Source organism: Platalea leucorodia (genome assembly GCF_965183815.1).
Source record: "Platalea leucorodia genome assembly, chromosome: 4".
NCBI classification, from domain to species: Eukaryota; Metazoa; Chordata; class Aves; order Pelecaniformes; family Threskiornithidae; genus Platalea; species Platalea leucorodia.
In genome coordinates, this window is record NC_138826.1 from 77,278,839 (window position 1) to 77,305,477 (window position 26,639).

Below are 26,639 nucleotides of genomic sequence, written 5' to 3' on the forward strand. Positions count from 1 at the left end.
TTCATTATACAGATAACACAGAGCTTTAATTTATTCTTTCAATTGCTGTAAGCTTAAAAAAAAGTTTAGCTAAAAAAATTGGGAAGTATATTTTATAGTGCAATTGCAATCATCTCCCCCTCATGCAGAATCTACAGTACAGTGCAATGGTAGGTTTTAAAGCAGATGTTATTTTTGCTTGACAGGCAAGTGGCAGCCTGGATAGCCTCATGAGTAGATTATGGCCGATAATAACTTAGCAGTTAAGCTTTCAGTATTGGCCTGGGTTTGTTTGGGTTTTGTTTGGTTTGCTTTTTATATATGATCCCTTTCATACTTTTTTGTACCTCTCAGAAGTGAAGGCGCATACACAAGAGACTAGAGAGAAAAAAGTTTCTCCCAGTTACTGTCAGGCTGATGGGGAAGGCTGAGTGTCAGAGCTTGTTACATGGCTTACAGAGCTGCTTGTTCTGTATTCACATTGGTTCATATTTCTGCAGCTGCATTGTATTGCTGCTGTTAACTTACTGTTAGACTCCTAGAATTCAAGCTGCTGTTGCTTTCCTTGTGAAGTTATGTAAGCTAAAGAATATCTGTATGTTTGATAAGGCATCTTTTGAGAGACTGAGAATGACCTACTACAAAGATTGTGCTTGGATAGTGAGGTTTTGTTCAAACTTCCTAATGTGAGTGGATACTGATACGATTTAAAGGAAGTTGTACCACTAATGCCAAATCATATGCTTATGTTATAAATGTTATAAAGCTAGATCTTAGCTTCAAGACCACTTGGCTCAGAAATGAGCAAAATCTGAATTAAGTCAGGAAATTTTGGGGATTAGGTAGATCCTGCAGAAGTTCTGGGTTAGGGGAAGGTACCCAAGGTATTACAAGGTATGTAGATAGAAAAGTGGGAGGGAAGCAGTGGCAGAGAAGGAACTGAGAATAGAAGAGTTCACAAAAAAGTATGTAGAGATAAAGGAAGGGTGGAAAGCAATAAGGGGCAAAGCCTGAGCTCATGTGAGGCAGAAACTCACACTAATAGAACTTCTGCTCACACTAATAGAACTCATGAACTTGTGCTTAACCAGTAAGCTGTGATTTGAAGAAAAGTCCTTGTATATGACATCCTCCCATCCTCCAGGAAGGAGCAGAACAGGTCCTGCACTGTCCTCCCTGAACTTAACACTTAGAAAAATTCCAGGCCTCCCTGCTTCACCCAAAATAGCGACTGGTTCAGCTTCCACCTGCCAGAGTGGCTACCATCATCATTCATGGATGCCAGCCATGCCATGGATGAGATAAAGTGAAGACATAAGTCCTTAGGTTATGATTTGCAGGTAGCAGAATCACTATGTGCAAGGTGTCAGATGCCTGTGGTATCAGACTGAGGGTGAAATTTCACCTGAGGTGGCTGCAGGAGCCATGTGGCATCTAAATGTAAGCACAGATCAAGTGTCTGTGGTTGTCAAAGACACACTTTGTTTACTTTTGGCCTAACAGGAGTCCTCAAATGTTTCAACAATGAAAGCAGTTGTGACACTTGATCTTCTGTGGGCAGGAGATCACAAAATCTTCATCTTATGAACACATGCTGAGCAGGTTCAGGAGGCAACACTGACCAAAAGGGAAATAAATAGATTATGTTTTAATACTTGGAACTCATGATTGGTTTGAAATAACAATGTGGTGATTAGTTTTTGTTCTTTTAATCTCTGGCTCTTATTGCCCACCAGTGTGTCTGTGTGCTTTGGGGGGAGGAGGAAAGGCAAATCCCTATGGAATGCATCATTGAGTACATCTGGCATGACTATCTCAGTGCAAGCTTTGAGATACAGTTTGTCACTGGGGCTTCTTTTGCTGCTAGTGGAGTTTTTCTAGGATTTGCCTTTTCGCAGGTACTGCTCAAATCATTCTGGCAGGTTGTGCCACAGACAGGTATCTAGAACTACCAGTTTTAACTTCTACTATTAACAATGAGAACTCTTCATAAAGGCATAATACCCCAACTCTGATAATTTTACTCCAAAAATATTTTTACCTTGCTAGACTTGCTCACTGTAAGGGATATTGGCAACCTGCCAAGTCTGTAGGTAGTGATTTTATGTACATTCACATGTAGCAGTCTCTTATACAACCAGTCTGTTAGCGCATCTACTGAATCCGTTAGGTTTTCTTTTGGTTGCGCTGAGATTTTGTCTGACAGCAAGATAAGTACTTGTAGTTGGGTCTGAACATTCTAGGCTGTAACAAAATTTCTTTGGTTGGGTTAAAACTTACATAGTGCCTACAGTGTGGTTGCTGAATGTAATGAAACTATATACCTTCTGGAACAATGCTCTTTCCAGGAGGTATTTCCAGGAAGAGTCCTTTCATTTCCCTACAGATAATAGTAAAACTGTAAGAAAACTTGTGATCAATTCTAACACAAGTTTCAACCCTAATACATTAGGTAATCAAATATCCCAATATTGTGATATCTTAAATGTAATAAGAACTTCTCTTATCTGTTACCTCATGTGACCCAGAAGCCATCTAGAGAACTTGAAAAGCAGTGTTAAAATGGTATAAATTTTTTATTACACCACGTCATAAGTGTCTTAAGTTATTTACACTGTGCTAACCCCCAGCCCCAGCTCTGCACGCTAAACAAGAATGCATGCACAGCATTATGCATGAATCTTTTAAAACCTGTATTGTGAAGTCAGTAACAGAAACTAAACATCACCGATGTCACCCTAAGAGGAGTGAAACAGCTTTTCAATAAAAAGCTGAATAATGGCAAATAATTGTTTTTACTAGTCTATTTGTACTACTTTAAATGTGTTTAAGAGTTGTTACATGGATATACTACACTATAGTGGTTCCAGTATCTGTGGCTAAGTGAATCGGAAAATGTTTGAACATATAGCTTCTTTTATTTTGGTGAATCTCTGGCTTTCAGCTAGTAGACAGCCCTAACAGGCTTTTTCAGTAATTTTTATTGTATCTTTTGCTTTCAGGCTATATGACTATGGTCTAAATATTGTTAAATTACAGAGGAACATAACACCTGGTGTATTTATTTCTGTACTGACCTTTATTTTTATAACACTCTTGCTAAAGCAGTAAATGAACAAGAAAGATAATCAAAAGCAAGTAAAAAGCCTACAGACCAAATGGGATGAACAATTTATTATGTCAGTTTATTCCATAAAGTTAAAATGATGCAGTGTTGCCTGATTAGTACCAGAATCATACGTAGAGACAGACTTTTTAAATCTGAACTTGGAGAGCAGATCAATTAAAGAAGTGACTTGTCATTTGCTCTTTCGGTTGGGGGGGGAGGGTTTTGTTTCTGTTGCATGGAAGGTTTTTGGCCTGTGCAAATCACGGCAACTCATTAAAGTTTACCAAAGCATATTAAATGCTTTGCAAATCTAAATGTTTGCAAATCTACAAGCTCCCTTCCTAGCTGGCATAGAATATAAGCCATTCAGGCCACTTGCTGTTGTAGTTGCTGAAATGTTAGGTATTCTTGGTTTTAGTTTACTACCTGCTTTTTTTTTTTTTTTACAAATCTTTTTTTTTTATTGTAAGCAGTGTTAAGTCTGCAGGAGCTACTTTTTAAAGTATACTTCTGTCCAGACTTAATGCTGGTAGCAAGTATTTTTTCTTAACTTTGGAAAATAGTTGATACTCCGGAACCAAAATCTGAACTGCAGCCAGGTTGGTGCATGTTACTCCTGTGTACAGAAGGTGACACCTCTAACCTGTTCCTTTCACGTGCTTACCCGCTGGCAGTCTGCTTTGATTGTAACATACATACCAAGAACTAGAGGGCATAAGCTGTAGCTTCCATGGCAGTTTGCACTATAATTTCTTGGACAACCCTCTATGTCTCTGAATTCAAAGTTGTATCAGGAAAAGCTTCTTGACACAGCAGCAAATACAGGTTGTTCTGGGAAGGGAGTCTCTGAGATCTAACATAACCACTATCCATGCAGCTCCTGAATTTTTGGCCTTGACTCTAGTTGTGAAACCTGGACATATGTTGTGGAATTTTCAGTGAGGTAATAGGTAAAAGCATCCTTAGAAATAATGTAATTGAAGTCGAGGCATGACAGACTTTGTGGATGAGCAAAGAGCAGTAGCTGAAAGAAAGAGCAGGACTTGCTTGAGGAACTGTTGGCACCATTGGCTTGTGAAAGAGCTATGTGTTTATGTGTTCCTCAAACTTGTCAAGTAACTGACTACAGAAAGTGAGTGTGTTTGTCAGTCTGTTTATTTAGGAAGAGTATCTGGAAAATGTTTTTTCAACATGTAATACAGTGTAGAATATTAACTCACTGGGTGGAAGTTGTAATTAGGCTAGCGTCATTTGGCTAATCTCAGAGGAGGCATATTTTTGAGGGTTTAGTAGTGGATATAGAGCTTCATCTGCCTGTTGAGACCACTAAATATCTGATTTATAGACGGTAATTTATGCACGTTAAATTACTCTAAGGACATGACCGAATGAGACACAAAGGGAAAAATATTTAGACAATTTTCTAATGCCTTGATCTTTTGAAATGAGTACTGTGTTTTGGGTTTTGCTTTGCTTTCCCACTTTCAAAGCTCTGAGGTCTCCTGTGTGGAATGATAGGCTGTTTACTACAGGATCCCGGAGCCTGTAGCCAAGCAGAGCTCCCTGCTCAGGTACAGAGCTCTGGCTCAGTGCCGTGCCAGCAACTGTGGTCCGACTCCAAGGACAGCATGACTCTTGTCTGCTTCCTTTCCCACTGAGCTCCGCTTTGTTCCTTTTTTCTGTGCTGTTGCTATGACTGAATATGGTAATATGTTTATAAATCTTTTACACCAAAGCCAACCATGTGATAAAGCATATCCTTTGAGACTGTCTGAATAGAAACTTAAGAGAGAAAAAAAATGAATCTATTTAGAAAGTTCAAAGGAGAGGGAGGCAGGCAGACTAGAAACGGAATATTGATTGTGACTTCATTTCTAATCAAATCATATTGGTGAATAGGCTGCTAACGTCTCCACAACTCTAAAAATAGAAAAATCTAATATGAGTTTCATACGTAGGAACTAGCATTAAAAGAGAGTTGGCAAGTAGCATTTATGTCTGTGTGCTTTTGAGAAACCCTCTATGTTTAGCTTGAATGTAAGATGAACACATTCCATCTTCTGTTGATTTTTTTTTTTTAAATGCTCTGAATTAAGATTACAAGCTCCCTTAAAAAGACTATGAGGCTTATTGCAGTATTTTATGGCGTAATAAAATTATATGGGGAAAGTAAATAGGGAAGCACATGACTGAACTTCTGTATCCTGCTTTAAATGGTTCTGTTGTGCTGCAATGGCCAAAGAAGGTGGGGAACAAACTTACTTGAGTTGGGCAGCCTGTAGCTTCATACAGAAATATTATAATGAGATGAGTGCAACTGTTTGACTGTGGCAGTGGCTTGAGAAAGGCTCTCCAAGTTCTCCGTGGTTAGGTAAGGGAGGCAGTGACTTTCAATAAGCTGAAAAATAACTCTTAAAAATGCTCTGAAGCATCTTCGATTTGTTTTCATACACTTAGCAGAAAAGTTGATTGGTGAACTCTGTGACTCAGTTCCTGGAAGGTGTAAGTCATGGATGGCCAGCATTTATGTGATAACTCGGCCAAGCAGAAAAGCACTAGCCTGTGCTCTTATTTCAGAAATGCATAATTATTATTGCTGTCCTGGTCTAGCTAATACAAGTTATGGCTATATAAGAATCTAAAATACCTACTCGCTTCATGAAGTTTTTGTTAGATATGATATGAATAACTCCTATTACCATTCCTGCTTAGATGATATAGGTAGCTTTATGTTTCTTCATAGCATGTGAAGCTTACCAGCAATGCTGGAAGAGATTCTGAGGGTAAAACACAGGTCTGCACTAATGTCTAACTTGAAAATTTTGTTTTTATCGTATGTATTTATACCAGTTGACTTACCCATCACTGTGGATTTAATAGTAGACACTACTGAGGATATAGCAAAATCTGTTCTCTTTTAAGATTGTATTTTGTTAATTAGGCAATATTATCAGTTGTTGTGTCAGGCATCTATTCAAATTGAAATGTATGGATTGCATAAAATCATGTGCTTTGGAGTTTGCACTATCCAGAATAAACACTTGTTGTTTGTGTGGTGTAATATAAATCATCACTATTATTTTAAAAAGACAAATTGTTCTGAGATAGTCTTAATTTCCTATATCTTCTTCTATAACACTCTTAAGAAACATTAATACATAGTTTGGCGGTTCTTGTAAATCTTGGTAAGTATCGTACCAGGTAAAATATATCCCAGATAAAAAGCATGATTAAATGAATTTCAGATAAAAAGATGAAGTTGCAAATATTAGATGAGGAAAAGTAATAAAGTAAGAGGAAAAATATAACTGAAAAGGAAAATATACAAACTTAGAGCATGACTAAGCACATAACTGTCAGTGTAGATATTATTCCTGTAGCAAGCTATACTTGTTTTTATTTATGTAAGGTTGACTGTATTACAACATTCTAATAACAATATTAAGGTTTCCTCTTCCAAAAAATCTCAGTTTGATTAGCCAATGGACCTCATTGATAGGAATTGAAAAATTTGCCTGTGTTGTCTTTAGATTCTAAATTATGGTTAGTATGGCATCTGGCCATATAAACATCCTGGTAAAGTAAACCTCTCTGAACTTTAATTATGTTTCAACTAATATTATTTGAAGAATAATTTTATCATTACCTGAGAGACGTTAGCTCAGAATGATTAACATTGTTAGTATTGCCCTATTCGATTAAATAAATAATCCCTCTGACACCATCACATCTTCTGGAGGGCTAGGACAAAACACCCAAGATATCCTTAATAATGCTGAGATCCAACTTAAATTGTGACACTAAAAACATTATAAAGGCCTTAATCCCCTCTGTCCTCCTAGATGGAGTTTTAACAAAAATAAAAAACCTGAAAGGCCTTGAATATGAAGGACAGGGGCCTATAACACTTATCCAAAGGCAAGAAAAGACAGTAGAAGTGATACAGGTTGCAAAGCTGTCATTGCTTGTCATTTTCTTATGTGACTCTTACTGTTGCTGTTGCATTATTGGTGTTGCCTTTTTAGCCCTGCTATCTCCTATGATAGTTCTTGACTAGACCTGTGCCGCATTGAGCACAATTTTGCATAAACACATTAATGTAGCAAAGAAGTTGCATCAAGTTTGTCAATAATATATCAACTCTTTCAATTACAATAGCTAAGATAAGGGGTTTTAATTTCACTGTATTAAATGACTCTTAGATTAGCAACGTGGTTTTAACAGATTAAGAAAGACCAACTTGAACACAGGTTTTTTTCTACTGAATCTGTTTTGTTCTATGTGGTTTCATGTGCTGTGCAACTGTACAATTTCTGAGCACTTTCCAGTAATCTGTTGAACAAAGTCACTACTGTTTCTTGTCTGTGATTCTCATCTCACAGTCCTGCATTTGGGAATGATTTTTGTGTTGGATGGCAGAAAGAAGAGCGCGCTGGTTTTGTTTGGTTTTTGTTTCGTTTTTTATTTAGTTTGAGCACTGAATTTGTGCCTAAATTTTGTGCATAATATACATTCTCCTGTGTATTAATACTACATAAAGAGATGTTCACCAGATGTGCCCTATAGTTGGAGTAGAAGGCAGTGAGCTTTGTAATGAGCCTTTAGTATCTGTAGGAGTTCATTCCACCTTTGACATTTCAGTTCTGGCCAGAGAGAGATGTATTTTCAGTTTGCAAACATCTCTGAGAGGAAAAGCCTGCTTTGATTTGCCAGTACTACCCTGGCAATGCATAACGGTTACTACTCGAGCTTGTTCAAAACAACGTGACACTGTGACATACTCTCAAAATTTTGTGAATCCCCGTTAAAGGCAGTTGTTTTAAAAATAGTTTCTTTCTTTACCCCTAAAACTTAAAAAAATTGTGATTTAACACTTTTGTTACAAGTAATATGGTGACATGAGTGTAATTTAACCTAGTTTATCTTCCAAAATTGTCTATTGTTTGAATTGCTGTCTCAAAGTAATTCAGTTTAATAAATCTCACTAATTGGGGACATGTGTTCTCAGGAATATTTTTAAGACTAGATAAAAATTTCACTGTAGGGTTTTATTCCTCTCTAATTGGGTGAATCTCTTTGATTTTCTTTTCAGTTAGACAAGCCTTCTGAACTTTGGAGTTTTAAGTAATTGATGTTCTCTTATTGACTTGTGGAACTTCTCTACAATACTGTTTCTTTTACTTATTGAGATACCTTCTGTAATGTGCATTAGTATTTGAAGTGTATGGTGTATACAAAAACTTGAAAGAAAAAGGAAAAAAGGGAGTATGGAGATGACCTCTCACTAAGTACAAATAGTGGGTTATTTTATTTCATTAGATTGAATATTCAATAAAATTGATATAACAGTCTTGGCTGAACTTGGTTAAGAGAGAAGAGACTGGTAGGAAAGTTGTTTATATATTCAAAAACAAAAACAAAAACAAAAAACCAAACAAAACCCAACAAACCCTCAACCTCTTAGAGGAAATGATTCATGCCAGTACAAACTCACAAACATTTTAAAAGATGAGAAACTATTGTGAGAAATATTGTTTCTCACTAGTGTGAGAAACTATTCAAAATCATGTGCTGTAGGCAGTGTTTTAACGTATGGTGATTCCTTCAAGACGCTTAACCTAAGGATTTATTTAAAATGTGGTGTAGGCTTCTAAAAGGGTTTTCTTCCTTTGCAACTAACAAATAGGCAATTGGTGCAGCAAATATGTTGAATGACACATTGCAAACTGGCCCAGGTATGAAATTGGAATGTTTTTGTGATTGCATTTATCCTTTGGCAGTCTGTAAGCGAGCAGGATGATTTTCATCCTAGTCGTCTCAAAAAAAGAATAGTCTGTTAGCAGAATAATGTAATTTTCATCACTTCAGAGCTGTCAGTTCAAGTAAAATTTCCTGAATATTTTTTACCAGGAGAAGAGATTCAAATCTACAGAAGCAGGAAGGTAGAAGGTGCTGCCTCCACGGGTCTAGGAATCAGAGCAGTCACAGAGTGGGTCAAATTCAGTGCACTCTTCTGCACAGGGGGACGCAAGCCACATGAAACACATTTCTGGAGAGTGCACAGACATTAGCTGAGGTAGTTGTTCACTTTGATGTGTTGTTATTATGTGCACATGGAGCCTCTTCAAAAAGGATTCAGGGAGATCTGCCTGTAGGGGCACACTCATCTTCAGAATGTGTGCTATTTGTGTCTTTTTTCTGGAAGAGTTCTCTCTTTTGTGAATTCATATTTAGTTGTAACTATTTGAATGGATTCTTAGGGTGAGAACTTACAATACCATGCCAAGAGCAGATTCTCCAGAAGGTGCACATCAGCTGAAACATGGCTTTATTTTTTTTTATATGTATATATGAGATTTTCTGTGGACTAGTACTTGCTTACAATAATAATAACTTTATGTATATTTTAGAAATGTTTATAAATGCATATTTTTATATGTGTACATTTATATAAAAAAGAAGAGATATGTATGTATGTATGTAAACATACAAATAATATTTGAAGACGTTTCCTCCAGAATAAGGAGGATTGTTATAGTTGCTCTCGAAGATCTGATTAGTTCTATTCATAAATGGGAATCATTACCTGTGACCCAGTTTAGTAGCAGCAGAAAACCTTTTTCCATTATATTTTTACTTTTCTGAAATATGTTATTTATATTAACCTGGTGGACAATGTTTCATTTTCTTCCAGGAGGAAGATATTGCAAAGAATACTACCTCAGCAGGAAACTGGGGTTCTGTTGCCTAATGCTTTATATTGCCCCTCCAGTAAAAAGAAAGAAAAAGATTTTTGCTATTTTAAAAAGAAATGTAAATAAGAAAATGCTTTAAAGTTCCATTGTTGTGGTCTTCAGGAAGTAAAGGGTTAAATCCGTTGAATCTGCAGAGAATTTTGGCACTCGCTGCACTGCAATTAAGATGTTTTCTCCAGACTTTATTCAGAGCAGCGTTAATCAGTTATGTATAGCAGCTTAAAATACCATTATTGCAGCAGTGTGTTTTGAATAACAAATAACCTGTATAATAATGCATCTGTGTGGTTCCAGTTTTAGTTGTCCTTATCTTGTGTAATGAAATACAGTTTTGTTAATAAAAAAAATAATTTTAAACTTGTAATAAAGTAGGCTTTCAAATAAAACTTTACATTTCTCTTCTTTCTTTTCTGAGCTTGTCTTCTTTCTTTTTTTCTTTTTTTTTTCTTTCAGTATCTGTAGATCATGAAGTATGGCCAAAGTTTTTGAATTCTGGTGGCCTAGTCTCCCTGCAGTTCTCTGCCTTTGGCCTTTTTTGTGGTATTGGGTACAAATACAAGCTTTGGCTATCAGGTGTGGAACAAACAAATGTACTCATAGATGCGTAATGTGGCAAATAGTGAAAGTTTGCTTGTGTATATGGGTAGCTAAGCTTTAAAAAATAAAGTTGCCTTGTCAAGAGATGTACTAGTTATTATGGAGAGGTAAATAGAATGCTCTTCGAAATGGAGATCCTTTCCTGGAGAGCAGCCTGAAGCGTAAGGGCAGGGGTGGGGAGGAGGAGAGGGGAGGGACAGACCTTGTGGTGTTCAGCTAGGTTGGTTGGTTTGCTGCTGATACCTGGAAGGAGGGCTACCAGGTGTTGAACTTAATAGACAAACAAAGCTTAGAGCCCTAATATCTAAAAGTCGGAGAGATTTGGAGGAATATCAGGTATGTGTGAAGTCATCTTAAAAAGGGCTCAAAGCCACATCTGTAAGCCTTCCAGTAGTTCCCTTAATAGTGAAAAATGACATCTAAGCTGCGTATTAGGCAGGCTGTGGTTGTTAGTCACATAATGTAGTGAAGCAGACCTTATCTTTTAGGCCTGCATATCAAAAAATGAACTAAAAGTCCTGTGTATAGGCAGAACTGCTGATGTAACAGAAATGTATGTTTGAGATTTTACTTTACAGAATTATAGGATCGTTTAGGTTGGAAAAGACCTTTAAGATCGAGTCCAACTGTTAACCTAGCGGTGCCAAGTCCACCACTAAACCATGTCCCTAAGTGCCCCATCTACATGTCTTTTCAGCCCAGTGTGGAGAGAAGAGGGGAAAAAAGGAAGAAGCAAGCAGGCTCCTTTGAATAAGTGACTCAGTTCATGTACAGGACAAGATGTGTTTGTTTATATGCTCAGGATGTGCTGCCACAGCATTAACGCAAATGAAAAGATCTTATGCGTGATGGAGCTATTGTTCCCTTGTTTATAAAGGGAAGTTTTGCAATCGTTAAAACAGACGAAAGACCCATGTCTTGGGTTTGCACATGATGGCCAGTCTATCTGAATTTATAGTGTTTTATCTCTGAATGGTAGTACTTCCAAAATTCCCTGCTACTGTAAAAGCCTTAATGTTCCTATTACAAAATAGGTTTTACATAAGTGTTGCCAGCTCAAAGGAACAAGAAGTCATGAATTAGGCTTTCTAAAATCAGTGTTGGGTTGTTGGTTTGATTTTTGTAGGTCTGTAAATCGCATATTTAAAATTTCCTTAACGTTGTCTGTGTTTTGGGGGAAGGAGGACTTGGTTGGTTGTTGACTATTAAGTTAGATGTGGGAGTTATTTCTCTGTAACTGAGGGCAAGAAACTTAGTTATATTCCCTTGGAGTTTCTTGTATGATTGTACAGTTCCAGGAGCTGGCATTTCAGGAAATGCTTAGACAATCTGAATAGCAATGAAATTAAAGGAGTTGCCTGTGAAACAGAAAGAACCGGGTGGAGGGAGCAGGTGACCTGTTGTAGCTTTATCAACATGGAACAGATAATTTGTGATGTGAGGTTAGACAATGGAGTGGTATGAAGGAAAGCACACTCTAAATCACAAGTGGTAGGGAATCAGAAGCATATGCTGTAACTATGAGAAGTGGTTAGTCATGGCAGGGATGTGGCTGGCTTTTTATCAAGTTCTCATTCATAGAAAAGGATTTAATAATTGAAAATGTATAGCAATTGGCTTTTCACAGAGTATTTCACAGTATTCTGGAAAATTTCATTCTTGCCACCTATTTGAACATCTTTAGAAAAAAGAAAGCTTATTGTTGAATGGGAGGGGAAGAAACCCCCATAAAAGGTGGGGGAGGAGGGAGGGAAAGCACCTGTTAGAAACACTAAAAGTGAGTTGAACAATTAGTCTAGAAGAAGAGATACAGAATGTCTTGCATCACTCTTCAAAAATGTGCCACCCACACACTGATTCATAGTGGCTGTATTTTGAGGGATTTGTGTCAGGTGAAAGGCGCTCTCCTTCAGTGGGGAGCGGGAGAGCAGGCTTCTCATAAGTGCTTCTCGATGGAACCACCCGTGTAGCACCTGGGGCTCCGGGACTCCCAAGTATTTCCTTACGTTGCTATGGAAACCTGAGAGAGAAGGAACATATACATAAAGGTGACATTTATTTTGATTTAAGAAGTTAGGAGAGTGTATTTTAATGACTCCTTAATTAATGGCACCTATCTAAAGAGTGGGACTGATGTGAAACAAAATAGTTAACTGTGGGGTGTGGAGTCTACCTCTTGCCTGCTTAAGAAATTTAAGCATAGTAAATCTTAGTTCATCACTGTATTGTTTTCCCTAGCCAGGACAGTGTTTTTGGTTGTTTGTTTGTTTGTTTGTTTTTTACATGACTGCTGGACAGTAAATGGAAAGTAGCTTACTTATTTTTATACAGGCCTGTTGAGGTTTGCAGTGTCTAGGCACAGAAGTTGTTTGTATTGGCACTGGTTTGCTCATGTCAGTTTTATACTGTGGAACAACCTGGAACGGGACTGAGTGCGAGTCGTGGCACAGGAGACTTTTCAGTGGATGTTGTTGGGTTTTGAAGAAGCTGGTGTTAGCAATGGAGCAGAAAACTGCCTCTTCCCCCCATTGTTCTCTTCTCCCATTGTTGGTTTAATCTGAAATAGTACCATCTCTAAAGACTTATTTACACACAAGCAGTGACCTAGCTAATTTGGCCTTAGTTCAGTCCTTTAATTAGAAATTAGATAAAAGGTTATTTCTGGGATACTCCTAGTTTGAACTGAGGATGTCCATAGGATTTGAGGCAAAACAACATTGGTGTGAACTTGGCTGTTTGGGTCGCAGGTTATACATGGCTATTTGGCATTCACCAAATTAGATTGAGAGAGTAAAAGCTGTCGTTCTAGTAACACCAGAACTTGTGTGTATATATGCTTTCTTTGGCATTGCTTTTTACAGAGTTTGTTTTAAAGCATTTTAAACTTTTTTTTTTGCATAAACTAAAATTACAAGCACATTGACATCTTTCTTGAGGTGCCTGTGCTTACCACCTCAACTCTGTGGTGCTAATAAAAAGAATTAAAATTGAGGGAAAGATAGGTGATCAAACCAACCCTGAGAAGGAGTCGGTTCTATGTCTGAGGTCTTGCCTAGTATGCTTAGTTGTTTAGTCTATATTTGAGGTCTTGCCTAAGTTGCTTAGTATAAAAACTGAATTTTTATAATTACCATGTTGGCATAATGGTGAAAATTTTCAAAAGTATACAAAGCTCTACAGGCTAATCTGCCTCTGTATGATGCCTTACTCATGAAATGGCCTTGAAGCTCCCCAGCCCTTGAATATTGAAGTGCAGCTACCTGCCAAAGGGTATCTGGGATTATCTTTGACTACCACCTGGAATAAACCCCTGACGTGTGATGCCCTACAGCTTTAATGTTTGTCTTTTTGATAGGTGATAGAGGAACTGCTGATGGTAAAAGAACAACCTTCTGTGTTATTTGACTCCATCAGCATATGCCAGGTGGTCTCGGACAAATCACCCTGGATGTCTGATTTCCCTGGTAAAAAGTAGAAGCAGGGTTTGCTGTCTCCCTCCATTCCTATATTCTCAACCCTCTGCATGATTATTAGTATGATGTTCTGAGTGTAGGTACCTCTAGATATTACTATTAAGTAGCTGTTTAAAAAAACATGAGCAGAAGGTGTTTTGCTGTAACATACTGTACAGCAATTTTGGAGGCTGATTTTATAGAACTTAAAACCTTTTATGATGATTAAGCACTGCTTTAAGCCTTCCATGAAGGACTCTTCTCCTGTGGGTTTTAGAAGGAGTGGTGAATTTGAAAGAGATGGTAAAACTCTATCCCCAAACACATTTCTGCTTTGGAATATAGTGAAAAAGTAACAAAACCTCCTCCACATGCTCTTTTACTCCTTGGAACCCCTGTGCTTCTTGTATATGTATACTTCTTGACAGAAAGAGAATTACTCCTGATTATTTTTGTTGCTGTTGCTAAGCCCTAAATGCTTTAGAGCTGCCTTAACCCTAACTTGTATGTTTCTTATGGGATTTTTTTTCTAAGCACTTATCAGATACCCCTCTAAAAGTCTTGCAAGATAGACTTAAATTGTCATCATAAGCTTTTGTTTAGCTTGCACCGCTATGACTGGTGATGGTAATGAGGCTGGGGGGGGGGGGGGGCGGAGAAAAAAAAACAACCACCTTTAAACTGAGCCTATTTGAATAAGTAGATCACTTTGTGTCTTCATGGTCTGCTTCTGTTAGTGAGGCAACCCACAGATGTGCGCTTCCTGGAGCCTGATGTGTATATGCAGTCAATGACTATGTCTTGCAAATGCTTTTTCTCTGCTTCTTTAAGCCAGTTCTTAAGAGTGTAAAAGAAATCTGTGAAATAAAGAGCAGAATTCAGTTTGACACCTAAACATAAGTGGCTGAGCTCTCACGTGTCAGTGGAGAGTTATTGACACAGTGGAACAGAGGAAGCAATGCATCTGAGCAGCCGTGAGATGTGTGCTTGGGGGTGGGCTGCTCTCTATGCTCTATTCACTATGGATTTCTTTCTCCCAAATGGATCCCACCCAGGATCTTTGGGAAGAAATAACCTTCTACATCTGCTTTGCATTTTGCAACCAGAGGATATAATGGCCTGTTTACATAGGCTGTTAAGCATGATGTTCTTGCCCGTTCAGCAGTTTCTGTCCGTATGGAGCCCCTTTCCAACAGTCTTACCTGTGGCATTTGGGCACATGGGTCCTTTTGTGCTCTGAGCTCATTGTTAGCATGGCCCGCAAATCTGAGCTATGGGTTGCTTTTGCAGACGGTAAGTGAGAAAACATGTGGATCATTATGATGCCAATAAAATCCCTATTCTTGCTTCTATGATTGGGTTTTCAAAGCACTATTGTGCCCTGAATGCTGCTTTATGAATGGCAGGTTGCCTTGTACCCAGCCCTCCACTTACCATTTAAGACGGAAAGTATACCTGCCAATTCATGCATAACTGAGGGTTCCTAGCAGTGTGCCTGTGTTCATTGCACACATAGTTATTCTGCTGTCCCTTTCGAAGCTCTGGACTTTGGCTTGGGATGGGCTACATGAACAACCTGGCCATGCAGCCAGGGATCTGCTTGGCTCCTTGTAAAAAGGGAGGTCAGGGCAGAATGAAGTTGCTTTGCCTCTGAGAGGTACTTATCTAGTCATCTGTGGTGTCAGGCAAGGAGCCTGAATTGCTGCACTCCTAAATCACTGTTCTTAAAAGCCAGTCTTTGAGCAGCACAAACATTACAATTAGTTCTCAACTGGGCTGTAGCAAAGTGCATATGTTAACTGCACCATAAAATGCAGTGGTTTTTCCAAGCCCCAGATTTCTTCTTTCAAGCTATCATCTACAGCTATCCCAGTAACCATGTGCAAACTGGTTTTTCCCTGTTTTTCCTAGAAGCCAGATCCTGGACATGTCTCTGGTATTTCCTCAGACTCTGGGCTGGTGCATTGCCTTCCTTGTTTTACCACTTGTCTCAGGACTGCTTCCTTTCATCTATTGCTAATCTGCAGCTCCCTATTAATTGTTATCATGATAGGAGAGATGTATGATGATTCTGTTCTTTTTTCTTTAAGTGCTTCTCACTTTCAAAAATATGACTGGTCCTAGATAGGTTGGTTTGGCTATTGGGGCCACTACTCTGTGTGTGTGTGTGTGTTTGTGTGTATTTTTTTTTTTTATTTTATTTTGGCAGCCACAATGAAAATTAAAAAAAAAAAAATCAATCTCTCAACAACTTCTTTATTATTAACAGCTTGGTGCCTTTGTCAGGCACTGGTGACCCAAGAGTCACAGAAAGAACAATGGCATGGATGGCATTCGTCATCTCTTCCCGTAGCATAGCTGGAAGAGCACTCGTGTGGTTTGAGGGGGATGTGCATTCAGTCTCCTGCGTGTGGGAGGATTTCAGCCGACATCACAGGAGAGTGGGCCAGTCCCTGTGGGGATGAGGTAGCTCCTACTGACGGTCTTCTGCTCAGCATGAAGAACTGGGCATTCGATACAGCAGGAAGCGCGAGCTACGTGTACAGTGCTTCAGGAAGGTACGCAGAGGGTAATTCTTCTCATCGTAAGATGAGACTGTTGCAGCAAGGAGGCTTTGGGATAGGATTTGAAGTTGGACCTCTGGTGTCTTGGGGTAACAATAGTGTTGAGCTATAAAGTAATCACAAATGGATCTTTGCCAGACTGTTCTACCTCATCAAAATAGAAGACAGGTTATAGGCCACTTGTCTAGAGATACCTGGGTCCTCCAGTGTCTGCTTGCTTCTGATTTAAAACAAAACAACAACAAAACAAACAAAAAGAACAAACCTCAAAAACAAACCCTCTGTCCTGCAAACCCACACAAAAACAACCAACCAAAAAAAAAAAAAAAAAAAAACAAAAAAACAAACAAACAAACAAACCAAAAAACCCCACAAACCTGCAAAAAACCCACCCCACCACCAAAAAGGTGTGTTCCATCAAGGGAAGATTTCAAGAGCCTCTGTTGCTTGAGCCAACCTTGCATCATGATGGCAAGAGGACAACTGCCATTTTGGCCAAATACAATCAGATAGAGGAATGTCCTGGATATAACTCTTCTGTACCCTTGATGAGCTCTCAATCTAGGAAGCTAAGAAACTACTCCTAGTAGTGTTTTGGGAATTCAGACACAATTCTTTTCTAAACTTCCCTGAATTTAAACTGACCCTATGATTAGTTTTACTCGTTTCAGAAGCAGATTTGCCACATGCCAATTGATTTCCTCAACTCCAAAAGCAATGCAACTTTCAGCAGATGTATTCCTTCAAAGCTATTGTTCTTTTTATCTTTGTTGATGTTGTGACCTTGAAGTTCCAGGAAGGCATGGGGTGCATGGTGATGATAGACCTTGCCGACCGCTAGAGACTCCAGTGAGGGAGACAACATAAGGGAGAAGGGATCTGGTTTGGGCTTGTATCCAATTATTACAATATATTTTTAGACTATTTTGTACTAAGGAAGTAAACACTTAATGCTGTGTAAAGGTTAGAGATAGCCCCACCCGTTCTTGGAAGTATGTACAGCTTGTCCTGAGAGACATCAGTGATGGAGCTATCTTGTGCATATACGCAATTTGGTGATTTATTACAGTATAATTTTGTGCCAAAGCTTATTCAAAACCATCTTAGGTTGTTTCAGGAAACTATTGTTTTATACTGAGCTTTTTCTCTTTACTGAATTTGTTTAGACCCAGTAAATCCATTTAAAGACATATTTGCAATACGGGGTACAGATCTAGTATCTAAGCTTTTCAGCTATTTGCCTTGATTGCTTTTCTTTGTTGTATGAGCCTTTGGAAAGATACAAGTATCCTATGATAAGCAAAAATATTTTGAATTAAATTAAATATTTTAGCTACCACAACAGTATTATGAGCATTATCACTTCAAAAAGTGGTAAAAGCTATTTTTTTCTATTAGTTATATTTCTAAGACTTGTTCAATTAAAAAAAAAAAAAAAAACCAGAATGTTAGTTTTGACACTTGTGATTTTTGTCACTCTTTAAATTACATATCACCCTGAATATAGAATGCCATCCATGTGTGTCATGTGCAAATGCTAAAATGAGATCGCATCAATAAACTGGATTTTCTGTGAAGCATGTATGACAGATTATATTAAATCATATCCAATTTTTATATATTTATAAAGATTACTTGCACCTCTTTTTAATAATTAGGCATATGGTTCAATATCACTTATTTTTAACAAACTGGTAAAGTGCAGAGCTATTAGGCCACAGCACTGCTTTAATCCTTGGAATAGCGTCCAAGTCTTACAGGTGACCATTAACCAATATTCTCCAGAAGAAATTGTCAACTCCAGAACTCTTCAGTTTGTATTTTTCAAGTGACAATTTTTCTTAGAGGTTGGTGAATGTGAACTTTTTATGTTTGTACTCTGAGCAGTGCAGTAGCAAAAGAAAAAGGAAAAAAAAAAAAAACCCAAAACCAAACAAGTACTGTAATCCTCAGTAATATAAGGATAAGAATATAAAGTAGGAGTAGAGATGATCTTATCTCTGAAGTGGTCACATACAGATCCAATTTTATGGCTGTGTTCGTAACACCCCCTCTGTGTTTGTAACCTGTCATAATAGACACAGGGTGAGAATAGTTCTCCTGATCAATCTGTGCATGATGCATGTCAGTAACAGTAGGATACCATGTCTGGTTCCTGAGGCCGTATTTTCACGGGAATACAGGAATACTGGAGAGAATTTCCAGGAGGGCCACCGAAACTGTGCAAGGATGAGAAAACAAGCCTTACAGCAATGCTTAATGATGTTTTTATGTTTTTAATCAAGGAAAAGATTGAATGGTGATTACTGGACATGTATGTGCGCATAGGTCTTGCTGCAAGATCTTCGGTATTATAGACAATAATAAATACTGTAGTTGAAAGTCGAGCTTTTAACATAGGATGTAGGGCATTTTGAAGCAAAGAGTAGTTAAAGCATTTCACAAATGCATCTTTAAAAAATACTTTAATACAGCTTCTGCTTTGTCTCTGCAATTGTCTTGCCTGAGCAACTGTATTAGTTCCCTTTGGTCTTAAAGCTCTGAAAACCCATTATGGCTAGAGTGTTTGTTAAGCAGTCTCTATAGATAGGATGTTATGGCAGCTTTAGTGAAAGGTACCTTCTTTGTCACAGAGGCTAGCATGAGATGCTAATAGGGATGAAGCTATTCTGGTTAGGTCATTCTTGTCTCATTCCTCCCCCGTGACTTTAACTTTATATGAGGAGATTTCTGTTTTGCTACTGTAAGCTACTTTATATTGCGTACTTGTTATAATTACATGCGGAAAAGGAAACTGAAAGTTGGATTTAAAAAAGTAAAATTCAAATTCCTTTTATCTCTTTTCTCTCTCCTCAGGTGGAAAGACATGACATGAATACCCTGAGTTTACCGCTTAACATTCGCCGTGGAGGCTCTGACACAAACCTGAACTTTGATGTACCAGATGGGGTCCTAGAGTTCCACAAAGTCAAGCTCAGTGCAGATAGCTTGAAACAGAAAATCCTCAAGGTTACAGAACAAATCAAAGTTGAACAAACAGCTCGAGATGGAAACGTGGCTGAGTATTTGAAACTGGTAAACAGTGCAGACAAGCAACAGGCTGGGCGCATTAAACAAGTCTTTGAGAAAAAGAACCAGAAATCTGCCCACACCATTGCCCAGCTGCAGAAGAAATTGGAACTGTATCACAAAAAGCTCAAGGATATTGAACAAAATGGATCTTCCAAAAGTACTAAGGATACTTCCAAAGATAACTTGAAAGATATTCAGCATGGAAAGCCTCGTACCTCTGGGCATGGAACAGAGAGCAGCAAGTCGGGTGTGCCAGGAGTATCCTTGACACCACCTGTCTTTGTTTTCAGCAAATCTAGAGAGTTTGCAAACCTGATCCGAAACAAATTTGGTAGTGCAGACAACATTGCTCATCTCAAAAATACTTTGGATGAATTTCGGCCAGAAACAAGTTCTAGAGCGTATGGGGGCAGTGCCACCATTGTTGCCAAACCAAAATATGTTAGTGATGATGAATGCTCAAGCGGGACCTCTGGCTCAGCAGATAGTAACGGGAACACTTCCTTTGGTCCTGCTGTGGCAAGTACCCTGGACAGCCAAGGAAAGCTTTCCATGATTTTGGAGGAACTAAGGGAAATCAAGGAGACACAGTCCCAATTAGCTGATGATATTGAGAATTTAAAAGCACAATTTAAAAGAGACTATGGCTTTATTTCTCAGATGTTACAAGAGGAAAGATATAGGTATTTTTTTTAACTGTTCTCTTGGAATGACTTTTGAATGGGTATAGAAGCTATTTGGAAAGTGTCAAAGTGGGTGTGTGCTTGTGTGAGTGATACCTCAGAAGCAAGAGGAAAAAATAATTCCAATCAATACCAAAATGTTCCACTCCTTCCAGTAACTGAAAACACATGTAGAACATTAGTATTTCCTATCAAATGATGTAGTAGTTCTCTGCCTTTTAGAAAAGGCTTGTCAGAAAATTCCCTCATCTGACATCTTACTGGCGTATTGTATTATGTGAATACTGCATATAGAAGATGCCAATTATTTTGTAACTGGTGGAAGAATTCTGATCTGTTGTGACTTGAAAATGCTAGTCAGTCTATGGTGTAGCAGAGTAAGCTGTAGCAGCTGTAAGCTGACTTACAGCTGATAAATATACCCTTTGGTCCTGAGTACCTTGTCCAGATACTTCTCAGAGACATTGCTATCTTGTGGATGCAATGTCACTTTGTACCCTGGTGTAACACATGGCTGTGAAGTGTAATTTTAAGTGCTGTAGCACAAATTCTTCTTGCATTTGTTACTTCGCAATTGATTCCTTTATCATCCACTGTGGGAAGTGAGATACGTTCTACAGAGGGCTTGCACCTCCTGTACCTATATCCCATTTGTCATATTGCTTGTTAAAGTAAATGTTGATTCTTGAAGTCGTTACTATGCTAATGGACAAAAACTGAATTGCAATATTTAATGTTTCCCTTGTTTACACTTCTTGAAATACAAGGGAAGGCTGGATAGCGGGTGGTAACGTGGGGGAGGGCAGAACAGAGCAAATGGCCTACTGCACTCAGGACTTGGTTTCAGGAGAAGGCAGAGCCGCCTTTTCTGACAGCTCACTGCCATTAAGCTCTCCAGCCTCCTGCCACCATTTCCACAGCTAGACGATTTTGCCTCCATCATTTTTGTGTCGACTGCAGTGTTTGCCTGTTTGTGTGTTAAACCAAGTTATAAACTTGCCAAAAAAAAATTCATTTTCTAATGGTTTAGTTGAAATGGTTTACCATGCAGAGACATGCCAGCACAGGCTGTACATGAATGGCAGGACCTTGCAGTTGTGTTTGAGAGGGGATCCAGGGAACATATTTTTCCATTCACTACTGGTGAGCTGTTAACTGGCTCAAGCTTACTTATGAAACCATATCTTCTTGTCTAAGTGAAAAGTGAGAAAGAGAAAAATGTGAGTCGGATACCCTTAGCCACTGTTTATAGTTCATATAATTTGGCAATGATGTACAAATATTTGCTTTTTAACACCCACTGCCAGCGAGGAACACTCAAAAAAGGCTTTCAGTTTGCTTATGGAGAGTTTCCAAAGTTTTTACTGATTTCCCTGTGTGCTCTGTAATGCCAGTCAGATGAATCCATATACACTGAGAAGTTACCTTTTAAAATGTGTAATTGTTTTCATGATTTAGCATTACTTGAATAGAATGCACTAAATTTAGACCTTTTTTCCTGACAAGATACGAAAGATTGGAAGACCAGTTAAATGACCTCACTGATCTTCATCAACATGAGACAGCAAACTTGAAACAAGAGCTAGCCAGCATAGAGGAGAAAGTGGCGTATCAGGCATATGAGCGATCACGAGATGTTCAGGTACTTGTTTTTTTTTTTTCCCTTATCTTAAACTTCTAACATTTTGTAGAAATCTTGTACTGTAAAAGACTTGCGTCTTTCTGCATCTTTGTATATAAGGAATCTGGGGAAAGATTTAAGCCCATGTTTTGTCTGTTTTAAGATGAAACCCAGCACGTTTAAATAGGTGACAGTCTCCATTTGTTTCAATGGATTCAGAATTTTATCTGCTGGAATTGATGATGTAGCCTAGGCAGACTTGTGGATGAAGAGCAGCCTGTTTTAATTTCTTGCACCAGAGGAGGAAGGAATTGAGTATCCTTGTATTGTGTAAAATGGCACTTTTGACAATGTCCTAATGCAAACCTCTTGCTCAGACTTTGGACACTATGTAGTCATATCACTGGCAAGGTTTATTATAAATTGAGTTTAAGGTAAAAAGTAAGAGAGCTAACTGATAAATAGACTTGTAGGTTTGCCAGTTATAATTTAAGAGTTTTAATCCATGGTCACAACAGCCCCTATAATAATCAAAGCTGTAGGGTGTGTTCACCTCAGTGATCAGTTGTAGTCAAGTCTGGCTTCAATCAAAAGCCAGTAATAATTTCTACAAGTTTGTCCTGACTGCATGTAGTTACATGCTTGAATATTTATATACAATATAAGCATTTGTATAACACCTAACATTTCTACCCAAAGTCTGAGCAAGTGGTGAAAAATGGTGAAAACATTGTTTTGTCTTACATTGGGTTTAAATTCACTAAGAACTGAGGAATGCTCAAAGTCCGTCTTCGTATTGGCTCAGATGGTTAAAAAAAAAAAACAAAAACAAAAAAACCAAACCAAAACAAACAACAAAAAAAAAACCCAAAACAAACCAACCCTGTCCTGTACACCCCTATGCTCACATTTTTAAACATAGAGAGCACGGGCAGCAGGACGATCACCCTGTTCCCTGATGGGTGTGAGAGTCAGGAGCCCCCTGGGAAGAGAGTGGGGCAGGGATGGTACTGAATCTAAGCATATTGTAGGTTCCTTTGTAGATTTAAAGAAGAGACGTCTCTCAGGCAGGACTCCTTTCTGTGAAGGCATCTTGAGGATGTAAAAACCGAATGAGACCCGAGTTCTCCAGCAGAAGGGCTGTGAAATGTTCACTTACTCGTTAGCAGAACCCTGGAGGGGTGTCAGAGACTTTTAAAACTAACTGAAGTGCTACATCGACACAGCCTTGTTTCTTTTATCTGTACAGTTGGGCCTGTTTAAACCTGTCTCTTTGGGTTTTGGCAAATAAGCTAAAATAGAGTAAAAGCATTTAAGTTGTGGATATTTTAAGTAACAACCTAACTTCGGAGCACTCTGTCCCTAAAGGATGGGCAGATCGTTTTTAAAACACTTGCTCAGCCTCTCAGTGCAAAACTGCAGGTATCAGACTTCTGCGGGGGGGCTTTCTCTAAAGCAGCACAAGATGATTTGAGAATAACTTACGGTCAGAGTGGAAGAAGGACCAGGAAAGTTCTTTAGTGCGTAGTGGAGAGCATGCATGAACCCTAAGAGACTTTGTGCCACCCATTAAGAACGGTCTTCTGTATTATTACTAATACCTAGAACAGTGAAAGGAAGCAGCCTTTTGTAAGGTGCTGTGCCACGTGCTTTGCGCTGACTTTGGTGCCTGGCTGGTCACCTGGTAAGCCAGCTCAATTTGTGGAGACAATGGAGAACTGGCCCAGCCAAAGAAAGCGAGTAACTGTGTGTGCAGTGGTTTTGTTTCTTTGTTTTTACATGGAGGATTGTGTTGAATCAGCTTATACTGTGTCATCAGGTGAACGCCCCTGCAAGGAAAACGTTTGGAGTTTGAGAGTGGGGAAGGAAGCAGGAATGCTGGAGCATAATATTTTCCCTTTTACACAGTGGTAAAAGGTTATGTCAAGTTGATCGATCTCATTAAATTATAGCCTTGCACCATGTTACGTAGTGGTGCCCAAGTCCCCACTCCAGCAAATAGTGTCATTTTGGCAAGTAAGGGAGGCAGTCGGAAATTTTTCTGTGTTTCACTTTGAAAGAGGGCTTAAGTGTGGGGTTAGCGACCTAGGAACCATTTTACTCAAAGACCATTTTCAGTCCAGCCTCAAGCAGAAGAGCAAGGTCTGCTTTCTTTAGAGCAAAATGTGAGGTGGAATGTATCATGTGAGAGAGAGAATCCCATAAAAGCATCACCACAGATTGCTCCACTGTCTCCGCTGCACACTGCCCACTTGGGGTGTGGATTCATCAGCCTTCACACTGACAGAGGGAGAAGGCAATCTCTTACTGAGGCCTCCATCCCAGCACTGTACGATGGGTGGCTTTGAGGGAAAAACGTACACCAGGGAGGTGGCATAAACCAAATGGTACATGTTGCAAAGTAGATTTACGTAGTATCGCAGCAAGCCTGTACTACCCTAATGTTTTCTATAGTGCATACAAAGAAACTAACTTTGATGCTGTTTTAATGCAGTGAAAGTTGCCATGGCAACAGCTTTCCCAGTACTTTATCTCCTCAGTATATGCAGGAAACATTATCTGTCGTGAACATTAGAGTTGTGATACTTTTTCTCAAGCATGAAAAATGTAGAAACTACATTTTGGACAGTGTTGTCAGACTTGATTATGCCTGAGCAGGCAGCGATACACACATGTGCAGATATATATGTGCATTTATTTTTAAAAGAACTGGTGGTGCATTCAAGTTTTAGGAGTCTATCATAAATTACACTTCTAATCTAGCCGATGGATGGTTCTGCAGCTAAAACTGAAGAAGTGGTGTATGGCAGTGCAGCTGCCCTAATTCTTGTTTTCTGTCTCCAGGAAGCCTTGGAATCATGCCAGACCCGGGTTTCAAAGCTGGAGCTCCATCAGCAAGAACAGCAAGCACAGCAGTCCGAAACGGTTAATGCCAAAGTGCTCCTGGGGAAATGTATTAATGTTATCCTGGCCTTCATGACTGTCATCTTAGTGTGCGTTTCTACTATTGCAAAGTTCATTGCTCCTATGATGAAGAGCCGTTTTCATATCATTTGCACTTTTTTTGCAGTGACGCTGCTGGCAATATTTTGTAAAAACTGGGATCATATCATTTGTGCCATAGAAAGGATGATTATACCAAGATGAAGCTGCTGGTCTGGCTGCTTTCTTTTTTTTTTTTTTTTTTTTTTTCCTCCTTCCCCTCCTTGTTTTTTAAGTGCTGTATGTATGCAGATTATTTTTTGTCAGTTTAAATGGGCAGACTGGATGGAGGAGGCTACAGAGACTCTCGGACTTCAAGGTGTAAATACATAAATGCCTACTTGTTGGCAGTCAGTTGCCTGTTCAATCAGATTGTGTCTAATGGGCTGTGTCTGTGATGAACTGCTCGCTCATGTCAGTCTTCTGCCTTAGTCCCACGAGTTTTCCACTGTACGAAGCCACGCCCACAAAAGATGGTATGATGCTCTGGGAGGGATCCAAGCAACTCCAAATGTCAGGTGTGCTTTTTGCTGGACTGGAGTGTAAAGAGTGTGATCAGGAGGGAGTGCACCATAATGCGTATCAGCCCTGTTAGACTAATAAGTTAATTTTCTCTCTGAATCCAATTAGAATGATATGCCAAATTATACAGTCATATGTATTATTAGTTCTTGATTCCAAATTAATGGGTATTTGTATATGGGCTTTCTAGTTTTCAGGACCAGCAAAACTCGATGCTTCTGCTAATAACCCTTTGTACAGAGAGCTTCTTGTTTGTAAATTAGACCAGTGATGACTACTGACCGCAGTTAGTGGTGGTTCTATCCTGGCACCGTTCCTTATCACACTCGGGAAACACATAAATGTGGCCCAAGGCTTCCAAGGATGAACTGAATTGAATGACAAGCTCTCCAGGCCACTTGGTAAAGGAGCAGTGGGTGGGCATGTTGTTGTGCAGACCAGAGCACTCGCTTGCTTCAAGCCCTGCAGCCTGCAAGGGGAAAGGAGTACGCAGAAAGGCAACGTTTGGGTTAGCCTGCGTTGGCACGGAATTGCTGGGGTGCTCTAACTGAATGCGAGGCAGCGAGGTGGTGGGACTCTGGGTACAGTGGATTTCTCTTTCTTGTGTCTGATTAAGGAACGTGGAAGAAGCATGAGGTAACAGGTCCTCAGGGGAGCAGGGAGTTAAATTTCTGTAAATACACAAACACTGTGCAGACTCTCTTGACAAACATTCCTGAAAATAATGTATTAGCATACAGTACCACTACTAGGAGACAGGGCTAGTTTTGTTTTCTTACTGGAATTTATTTTGCTTGATTTAAGAACTGAAAAAAAAAAAATCCACTTCCCTGAAATCTGCTTGGCTTTCAGCCATGATGTAAAATGATCTTTAATAAAAAAAAAACAAACAAACAAACCACCACAACCAGAATTCTTCTCCACTCTCCATTAAATGGAAAAAAAAAGACAATGTCTCCAGTTATTTGATGTTCAGTGTTGCTTACTTTGAAAATAACTGTCAGAACAGATTTTCTTTTCAGTTGCACTATTTGTTATGCTGGTGTTACAGGAGGGGGGGAAGGGGATTACTCGATGTGTGTATTTGTTTTTAATCAAGTGCGGTAGTTGGTGTAGAAATTCAGAAAACCTTATTCTGAGCAAAGGGAGTGGGGGAGGGGAGGCAGGGGAAGAACTTTGACATTTTACCACGATTGGATTAACAGTGAATACAGTTACTTTTTGTGGCTTCAGGGACTGAAGGAAGGACAGAATTAACTGCATAAATAATGATATGACTCAGCATATAGAAAATTCAATTAAA

General features: G+C 39.0%; 1 protein-coding gene across 3 annotated transcripts in view; it reads left to right on the plus strand.

Moving 5' to 3' along the window:
- Positions 1-26,373, plus strand: part of TMCC3 (transmembrane and coiled-coil domain family 3) — a 104,188-nt gene extending 77,815 nt beyond the window's left edge. For all 3 annotated transcript variants that reach the window (XM_082308820.1, XM_082308819.1, XM_082308818.1), the window contains exons 2-4: positions 19,313-20,211; positions 21,718-21,853; positions 24,677-26,373. In XM_082308820.1, coding sequence (XP_082164946.1) covers positions 19,328-20,211; positions 21,718-21,853; positions 24,677-24,979 — 1,323 coding nt within the window. In that variant the 5' untranslated portion in view covers positions 19,313-19,327 and the 3' untranslated portion in view covers positions 24,980-26,373. The remainder of the gene's footprint in view (positions 1-19,312; positions 20,212-21,717; positions 21,854-24,676) is intronic.
- The last annotated feature ends 266 nt before the right edge of the window (positions 26,374-26,639 follow it).